We start from the raw sequence: 10,346 nt of genomic DNA on the forward strand, positions 1-10,346 counted from the left end.
GAATTTCTTCCTCTGGTTGAGTGCCAGTATCTTCAGAGGTTCCCTCATTGGTTGACTCTTGAATTTCTTCAAGGTCAATGGTACTCCCACTTTCCTCTTTGAATATGAGTTCTCTCTCACGAAAGACTCCTATTCAAGCTACAAAGACTACGGTCTCACTAGGTCTATAGAACAAGTATCCAAAAGACTTTTGTGGGTTACCAATGAATAAACGCTTCTCACTTCTTGTTTCTAGCTTGTCACGAGTCTCTCGTTTAATGAAAGTTTCACAACCCTAGATTTTGACATGTGCTAAGGAGGGAACTTTCCCCGTCCACATTTCGCGAGGTGTTTTGAAAACCTTCTTGGGTGGGACAAGATTAAGGATATGGGTTGCAGTCTCTAAGGCATACCCCCATAAAGAGATTGGAAAAGTAGCTCAACTCACCATGGAAAGAACCATTTCCAACAAGGTTCGATTATGCCTCTCGGTCACACCATTAAGTTGTGGTGTCCTAGGAGGGGTCAATTGTGAAACTATATCACATTCCTTGAGGTAGTCGTAGAACTCGATACTAAGATACTCTCATCTTTTATCAGATCGGAGCATCTTTATCTTCCTACCCAATTGATTTTTGACTTCATGTTTAAACTCTTTGAACATTTCAAAGGTTTTTTATTTATGTTTGATTAAGTAGATGTAACCTTATATGTTATAGTCATCCGTAATGTTTACATAAACCGATTAGCATCCCTTGTGGTAGATCGGAAGGGTCCACACACATCTGTGTATATAAGGTCCAACAAACCTTCACCTCTTTCACATGATCCACTAAAATGTGATTTTGTCATCTTTCCCAAAAGACAAGATTCACATTCATCATGTGACCTTAGATCAAATGATTCCAACACTCCATCCTTCTGGAGTTGGGTGATGTGTTTCTTGTTAATGCGGCCAAGACGAAAATGCCATAAGCATGTCTTGTCTAAACCATTAGTCGAATCAATGTGCAATACATTATTCCCTAAGCAATCAACACATATCACAGTTTCACCCTAAAATCAGATTATATAGTTTAAATGTTCTACTTGTAGTTCTATTTATATAATAAAAATAGAGAATATATGTCTTAAAATACAATAAGGATGCAGAAAATATGAGTGATTATAATTAATGGAAAACACAGAATTGCTTTTGGAAAGAGGATGGGGGATGCAATGCTGGACATGGGAACCGAGGGTCCTGAGCCGAAAACTGTTGCTCCACTTGAATTTGTGGTATTTAGAATCGATGAGCTTGTACTGCAATGCAAAATAAATTATATACAATTAGATCTTATATTTTAATTATTATACGTATTAAGAAGTTATCAATTATGCATAATCTTAACGTTGAGTAATCGCTTTAGTAATAGTATTTAATTAATTTCGTCTTAAAATAATACGTTTTCCTTCTAAAGAACTAATGTTAATTTAAAATAACAAAAGTGTGTAATCGTAGATTTTTTATTAAAAAAGGAAAAACAAAAATAAACTACAATCAAATTTGTTATTATCGTCTAATAATCTAATTTAATAAATGAAAATCAATTTTGCCAAATATAATGTTCTCATTAAATTTGACACATGTCATTTTCTAAGGGCTTTTGAATTATTTCTTTTTCACTTATCATTTTCTTAAAAAAAAAAATTAAATTTAAAATCCACATTTTAATGAGATTTATATATGTGAAATAGATTATTCTATTAAATTTCATAATAAATGCTCTACAACTTTTATTACTTGTTTTATTTATTATATTCTTTGTATTTATGTAAAATTATTATTTAAAAAAAATATGTAATTCTTATAATTTTATATTAAATTTTTTTTATAAACCCATGTAATACACCGGTCTCACACCTAGTTATTAATAAACAAAAGTAAAATCAGTTAAAACTTAGCAAAAGATATTAAATAATCAATTTGTTAAATAAAACATTATTGTTTTAAGATAAATAAACAAAAAAATATATTAAAACGTTATCGACTAATAAAAAATCTCAATCAAGTCTTAGAAAAAGTTGGATAGTTGACCTTGTTGATAGGAATTGGCATGTGTTAGAGCCTGCACAAATATAACAAAACATTTAGATGAGATAGAAAGCTTTTTGTCTAAATAATAATTATATGAGATTATAAAATCACATAAACGATGATGCACATATTCGATAAGGCATTCCATAACGATTCGTTATTAATGACATAATTCATTTGTAACATTCATAATTATAAATAAATTTAACATCAAAGCATTTCAAAAATTGTAATCACAAATTTATTATGTCACCTTTTGACATGCAAAAATCACTTACTTTTTATATGTGCCAATGATAAAGTAGGTTGTCACTTTGAGAAATAAACAGGAAATACTAAGTAATTGACATGAGCTTCCATGTGGGCTTTTACAGGAAATAGTAAGTAATTGACATGAGCTTCCATGTGGGCTTTTTCAAACTTGCAATTCCAAATAGTATGCAGAAAAATCTTTATATTATTTTTATGTTAAGAAAAATTCTTATATTAATAGTTATCATTCAAAAAATAGAAAAATATATGCTTTTAAGATAAGTTCACGACTAAAAATCTGATGTGGCTTATATTTTTGTTTTTTTCATATGATGTTGATATTAATTATGATAAAAACGATTAGTTAAAGAGAGAAAAATCAATCATATAATTTCATATGGAAAACACAATTGAACAAAAATAATTGAAAAAAATATAGGTTTTGATTTGTTTTCACATACAATCAAGAAAATATAAGGGGTATATATATATATATATATATATATATATATATATATATATATATATATATATATATATATATATATAGCCGGTCATTTTTTTTAAAATTTTGCAATTTGGTTTTATTTGAAAACATAAATAATCATAAGAAAAGCTAGCTGAAATATATAAAATTACATTTGGTAAAAGCTAGCTAATAAAAAATAATCATAAATAACTAGTTGATAACTGAAAAGCTAGCTAATAAAAAATAACGTTTGGTAAAACTAACTGAAAAGCTAGCTGAAATATATAAAATTACATAAAAAGACATATAGGAGTATGTGTTTCTATAATTAATTAAAGGGTGCATTTGGAAAATTTTAAAAAAACTCCTGAAAAGCTAGTCTAAGTAGTTTTTCAAAAAGTTAGTTTATAAGGTAGCTTAAAAGCTACTTTTTGGCTTACCAAACACGACAACATAAAAAAACTTAAAAAATAAGCTAGCTTATCAGCTAGTTGTGGCGCGTCAAACACAACCTAACTGAAATATAGCAAAAAGCTCATATTATATATTTGAAAGGTTAGTGATACTGAATTCGTTTGAATGGTCTTATAGGAGTTTATTTTTAATGATTATTACAATCCAAATTAATGTGTATGTTAATTAAGAATGTTATAAGATATTGGTAGCTTTAACTTTTTATCTTGCCTGTGTTTTCTTATGTTGATTTGTTAAATAATTTGAATATTTACGTTAGTAAAAAGAATTCATTAGAATATACATTAATCTAATATTTGTCAAAAGCAGGAGTATTTCTGTATTTGTTAATTATGTGACGAGAGCGGCTACTTTTGAGGGATATATAAATATATAATTGATGGCCATAATTTCTCTTCGAAATTTTTATATTTTATCTCTTGCATTGTGTTTACCGTTATCTTTAATTCAAGCATCAAAAACCTAAAAACTTTAATTCATTTAGTTATTAACTAGAGTGAGATTTTTTTAAAGGTCCTATTACTTTATAGCACTATACTTTTAATAAGGTTATGTCATATCGAATCCGTTCTGCTAACAACCCTCTACCACACAAGAAAGAGACGGATGAAAAAGACACTCATTCAACAGTCAGCTTATAGGTAATTTCTTTATACCATCTTTATAATATGGCTTCGTGAATACGAAATACTAGTGATTCGGTTGACTCATATCATACATATAGTATTAATATTTAATTTATAAGTATAAGAGTGTATTTTAAACAATTTAAAATAAGATTTAAAAACTAATAATTAAACATCTTAATTTACTAATTATTTAAAACCAATCAATGATTTTAGTATTTATCTATTAATTAATAAGTTATCACTCTTGAATTCTGACTTTTTGTTTTTGGTTTTTATTTTTGGTTGTTTCTCATTCTAATTTCTGGATTCATTAGTTTCTTGATTTCTCAATCCATTAGGTTTTGATTATATCAGTTTTTTGTTTGATAATAGCATTTGTATAATAGAAGTTTATGTTTTAAATTTTCTGCATTTTTGTTTGTGATTTAATTCTTGCTGAGTTTCATCTTCAATATATCATATTTCGGACTTGATAAGGTAAAATGTTAAGTATAATTGTTTGTTATCATATTATTTTACTAGTTGTGATACCCGTATATCATACGGGTTGATTAAAACAAAATGTTAAATAGGAACACTTAAATGGGAAGTATATTTGAATTTGAAAATTATGATAAAAAAAACATGCAAAAAATAAATAAATTAAAATTTTGTGTTTAGTTATCAAACTCGTGTATTAAACGGGTTAATTATAATAAAATGTTAAACACAAAGGTTTAAACTGTAAATTTATTTGAAATTAAAATTTAAAATTTAAAATTAATAGTCATTATAATAGGTTTAATTTATGGAAATTAAATTAATGATATATTGCAAATGAAAAATAAAATAAATGACAAGTGAAAAATAAATATATTTTAAAATTACGACAAAATGACATGTGACCAATTAAATGATAGAATGATATGTGAGAAAATTATTCTTATTTATTAAGGTAGATTTTTTTTTATCTAATTTGTGAATTTGATTCGTACTTTTTTTTTTTTTTTTTTTTTCAGCGTGCTTGTTCTTCAGTTTCCATAAATTTTATACAAAAATAAAAATCATGTCTATTCTTTCCTATTATTTTCAATCAATACAATGTTTCCTAAAAAAACATTTATTTGGGAGCCGAAAAAGGAATAAACAGACAAATTCTTAGTGCTTCTATAAAATTTCAAAAAGCATATCGATAGTTTTTTAAGCCATTCATTTCTTCTAATTTATATGAACATAATAATAAATTAATAATTTAAATGAAGAAGATACTGATTTGAATGAACACATAACATCTAATTAACTATAGAGATAAAAGTTTTTTAAATCGAAGTTATTGTAGAAAATTATCTAAGGCCTTTAACGTCACAATAAAAGTTGAATGACTTGACAGAATTATATATAGAAAATATATGTTACATAAAATTGATTTTAATTGTATTATAGGAGAAATATTTTTCTTTTAACTTGTTTTTGTAAATGTTTGGCTTTATTTGTGTTTTTTTATAATATTATTTATGATTTGTAATTGGCATGTCTGGTTTCGAATCTTTATTATGTTAATGGCTTTAAAGAGCTTTTTTTTTTTTTTTTTTTTTTTTACCTCGGACCCAAAATATATTTGGGCTCTGATTTTTATAACTGCTTTTTCAAAAATATTCAAAATATACTTTTAATTGTTCTTTTACCTGTGGCTGTATGCTTAAATGTCCATATATGTCATTTTACATTTACAATTTAGCTTATAAACTTTTTTTTTAACAAATATTATTAGTTCATAAACTGACTCATTAGTTACCAAATATTTTTTTCAGTTAAAATGTTTTAGTCCGACAAACCGGCCTAGACGAGTATATGAGTTTATATAAAGCAATATTTTGAAATTTAACTCTTTTGACTAACTTCTGTTAACTCTTAAAAGTTATGACATCCCCTACGACGACGCGAACATGGAGCCGATGCTTTTGGGCAAAGCCGGCGCCGGGTGTCACGGCCCTTTTCGTCGGCGATGTACACCAACTTTTTTTAGGTGTAGCTGCAGTGACTATGTTATACAACCCACCTTCAAACCAAAACTTTGAGCCTATAATGTTCTCTTCTTCATGCCTCTTTTCAACTCAAAGCATACAAAGAAAATTTCTAAAAAAAGAGTAGAAATTAACTGACTTGGATCAGAGCTCGTCGTAATCGCAGTGCCACCAAATTTGCAGCTACTTGGGACAGGATTCTTCTGATAATAACTATTGAACGCGTAAGAAGCATGGTGGCGCAGGGTGTTAGGATTGTAACACTCACCACCCTGCTGAATCGCCGAGCAGTCAGCGCCACCGTGACCACAAGCGTAATCCAAAGCCTCTTGTAATGCCGTTTGTGAAGCAGATTGGGTTGCAACGCACCAGCTTCGGCCTGCAGATGAAGTACTCGATGATACTGGGGAGGTTGTCGTTTTGGGTTGCGTAGTTGGGTTTGGGTTTCCGGTGGTTATGGTCGGAACTGTTGTTACAGGTGTAGTGACGTCCATAATCTTTCCGGTGAGTGAACCTGAAGTGACTGTGATTGTGAGGTGGATGACGACGAGAGAAACAAGGATCATTGTGGGTGTTTTGTAGGTGGTGATTGATGAATGATGTGGGTTCATTGGCTGTTTCAGAAGGTGTTGAGTTTGGAAAAAGGAGAAAAGCATCATCATTACGTCTTTGAAAATGTGAGGTGGAAAAGGAAAAGAATTGGGGCGTGGGGGGAAAAGAGATTGAGGTGGATGAAGGAGAAAGAAAGTGAAATTAATGATGATGGTCAATCAATCTACTTTAATCCTTTATTTACTTGTTTCTTTCTTTTCTAATCATGCCATAATATATAATCATGCCATAATATATAATAGTCCAGCTTTTAAAAAAATAATGATCTAAACAAGACTAGTCTTACTTTTTTTTTTCAATAGTGGATATGTTTGAGCTTTGAACACATATGTTCATGTATTTTGCGATCGACGCCATCCATTGCAAAGATAGCCGATAACAACACAAGTATTTTTAAGAAGGGAAGTGATTCGTACACAATATTTTTTTGTCATACACAATAATTAATGAATTATATAGTTGTACAATACAATATTTTAAAGCATCAATTATCGTGTATGAAAAAAAATTATTGTGTACGGATCAGTTTTCATTTAAGAAACATACACAAAATTCTTAAGCAATGGATTAGTTTGACACTAATGGTGACATTTACCGTATTTCTATAAGTAAAAACTCATATACATATACCGTTAGAGACATTTACTGTATTTCTATAAGTAAAAACTCATATACATATACCGTTAGATAAGAATTTAGATATTGTTACTTTATTTTTATTATAACAATATATAAAACAAATAAAAATTACACAATATAGATGAAAATTTAGACATCATATAAAAGTGCAAAATGGTAAACAATAAAAAAAATAGGGAAAATGATTCATGAGGATAACAAACTATGGCTTTTTTCACATTTGATCATTTTTTCACACTATTTACCATTGAACTTATTGTAGGTGTTCAAAATACCATTATTACCGGGTATTAAAGGTTTTCGGCTAGTATGTCATTCTGGTTGTATTCTCCGACGAGTTTCCGGCCACCATGAGTTTTCCGACTATTCTCCGGCCAAATGTATATGAAGATTCGAGTTTGTTTCTTTCAGAGTTTTAAATGCACTCATAAGATTCATATGAAGATCTCAGCTTGTTTCAGAGGTTCAAATGAAGATCTGGGTTTGTCTCTTTCAAAGGTTTAGATGTACTCAACACCCCAACGATGGAGTGTGCCATGTAGGTATCTAAGAACACGTTTTAAAGCAGCCTAGTAATTTGTTGAAGGTTGATGCATAAACTGAGATAACTTGTTTACAATAAATGCAAGGTCTGGTCGAGTGATGGATAAGTACTGCAACGCCCCAACGATGGCTCTATATCCAGTAGGAGAGGAGAGAATAGTGCCTCCTGATAATTGCAGTTATCTAAGTTGGTAACAGGTGTTGATATTGGCTTACAATCTATCATATTAGTTCTTGAAAGAATATCAAGTATACATTTGGATTGAGATAAAAGTAAACCTTTAGAATGAGGTAAAACCTCAACACCAAGGAAATAGGAGAGCTGACCTAGGTCTTTAAGAGATAATGTCGTCCACATAAACTAAGACAAGAATAAGAGAAGAGTGTGTGGAGTGAACAAAGAGGGAAGAGTCAGATATAGTGGCTTTAAAACCATAAGATAGAAGATATGATTTGAGTTCAGTGTACCAGGCACGAGAAGCTTGGTGCAAGCCATAGATTACTTTGTTGAGCTTACAAATATGGGCAGGATAAGAGGCATTGACAAAGCTTGTAGGTTGAGCCATGTAAACATACTCATGTAAGGTTCCCTGTAAGAAGACATTATTGATGTCAAGTTGTCTTAATGACCAACCGTGGGAAATAGCTAAGGAAAGAATAAGTCGGAGGGTAGCTGGTTTGACTACAGGACTGAAAGTATCACTAAAATCAATGTCAGGGCGTTGAGTGAACCCTTTAGCGACAAGACAGGCTTTTAGACGTTCAACTGGGCCAACGGGATTGTATTTGATTTTGAAAAACCCGACGGGAACCAACAACATTTTGAGCTTCATTTGGAGGTACAAGTGTCCAAGTGTGATTTGAATAAAGAGCATCAAATTCAACGGTTTTGGCCTTGTGCCAAAGTGGATGATTAAGGGTCTGTTTAACATTTTTAGGTTCGGTTATAGGAGAGGTTGAAGTTTTATGCACAATGAAATCATTGTTGTGATACTTTGAATTTGGTTTTGGGTTAAGTCTGGTGCGTCTAGTATATGTTTGAACAGTAGGTTGTGGATTGGGTGATGGAATCAGAGTTTCCGAATCAGATAAATCCTCAAATTCTGAGGTGTTAGATGAGGATGTGGATGGTGAGGAAGAAACGAAATCAGTATGTGAAGAAGAATGAGGTAAAGGAGTAGATTTGAAGGATGGATCTAGTAAGGAAATGGCTGAAACATGAGTAGGAAACCATTCAGGGATAGAAGATGTTTTGGTAGTGGTATTTGTTAGAGTCGAATAAGGAAAAAACGGATTCAACAAAAATAATATGTCTTGTTGTGTAAATGTGATTGGTCATAGGATCTAGTGCATAAAATGCACGTTGGGAGGGTGAGTAACCAACGAAGATGCAAGGTTTGGAACGCGAATCAAGTTTATGAGCAGTGTAAGGACGTATCCAGGGGTAACAAAGGCAACCAAAATAACGTAATTTGTAATAATTAGGAGACTTGTGAAAGAGACATCGGTATGGTGATTTATTTTGTAGAGTAGTAGTTGGATGGAGATTAATTAAGTAGGATGTCGTGGCAAATGCAAATGGCCAAAAGGAAACATGAAGGTTGGCATGAGAAAGAAGAGTAACACCGGTTTCTACAATGTGACAATGTCTCCTTTCAGCATACCCATTATGTTCTGGATTATGAGGAGGAGAAGTAAGATGTGATATGCCACAAGAACGAAGATGAAGGAGGAGTTTGATGTACTCACCACCATTATCTGAAAACAATTGTTTAATGGTGGTTTGAAAATAATTTTGTACAAGTTTTTGAAATCTGATAAAAATGCTCAAGGAGTCCGATTTCTTCTTTAATGGATAAAACCATATATATTTTGTAAAGTGATTGACAAATATTATATAGTATTTGTATCCATCAATAGAATAAATAGGTGATGACCAGACATCAGAAAATAATAAATCCAGAGGTGCATTAGAAGTAAGACTTGATTCAGAAAAAGGTAATTTATGCATTTTTTTAACCTTACAAGAATTACAATGGTCCTTCAAAGGTAAATTGAAGCTGATGAAAGAAGATAGCTGATCAAATACTTTATTATGAGGATGACCCAAGTGATGGTGCCAAGTCATGAAAGATATCTTTTGGAAAGAGAGGACCGAAGTCTGAGTTGTCGAAGTCTGAGTTGTAGAAGTCTGAGGAGTGATAGGTTGAGAGACAACTCTAGATTTGGAGTGAATTTCATAAACACCTTTACTAGCCACTCCTTGAAGGAGTAGTTTGTTGGAATGGAGATCCTTAAGAAGAAAAAATAGGAGAAGAATTCGATTAGTAGTTTGTTATCATGACAAAGACAAGAGATTGAAATAATATTTCGTGGTAAGGAAGGAACATGAAGAACATATTTTAAAATTAAGAGAGAATTGGAAGTGTGTAAAGTAATAGAACCAATATGAGAAATAGATAAACACGAACCATCACCAATTACTAACTCTTATGTGCCATCATATGGTGCATGAAGTGAGAGGTTTGCCAAATCATTAGTCACATGATGCGAAGCTCCACTATCAAACAACCAATTGGCAGAAGCTCCATCTTGCATTCCCATAGTATGAACTTGAGGGTTTGCATTCATGTTTCGATTATATGTGGGAACCGTAATGTGTGGATTAA

The 10,346-nt window shown here is 31.0% G+C and overlaps 1 protein-coding gene across 1 annotated transcript; it reads right to left on the reverse strand.

Moving 5' to 3' along the window:
• Positions 1 to 1,046: 1,046 nt before the first annotated feature.
• LOC145014215 (uncharacterized) lies at positions 1,047 to 6,600 on the reverse strand. Its single transcript, XM_078972587.1, has 3 exons — positions 6,023 to 6,600; positions 2,057 to 2,087; positions 1,047 to 1,281 (listed from the first exon to the last, which is right to left on the reverse strand). The coding sequence occupies exons 1-3, from the start codon at positions 6,543 to 6,545 to the stop codon at positions 1,110 to 1,112; spliced, it is 726 nt and encodes a 241-aa protein (XP_078828713.1). The 5' UTR covers positions 6,546 to 6,600; the 3' UTR covers positions 1,047 to 1,109.
• Positions 6,601 to 10,346: the final 3,746 nt, after the last annotated feature.

This window comes from Lactuca saligna, chromosome 9 (genome assembly GCF_052625555.1).
Source record: "Lactuca saligna cultivar CGN05327 chromosome 9, ASM5262555v1, whole genome shotgun sequence".
NCBI classification, from domain to species: domain Eukaryota; kingdom Viridiplantae; phylum Streptophyta; class Magnoliopsida; order Asterales; family Asteraceae; genus Lactuca; species Lactuca saligna.

What these genes read in the sequence shown, in the direction of transcription:
- LOC145014215 (XM_078972587.1), bottom strand. Translation starts at nt 6,545, where the DNA reads ATGATGATGCTTTTCTCCTTTTTCCAAACTCAACACCTTCTGAAACAG. An exon ending in TACGACGAGCTCTGATCCAA is followed by an intron (nt 2,088 to 6,022) that starts GTCAGTTAATTT and finishes ATATTTGTGCAG; the next exon opens with GCTCTAACACATGCCAATTC. An exon ending in TGCCAATTCCTATCAACAAG is followed by an intron (nt 1,282 to 2,056) that starts GTCAACTATCCA and finishes TTTGCATTGCAG; the next exon opens with TACAAGCTCATCGATTCTAA.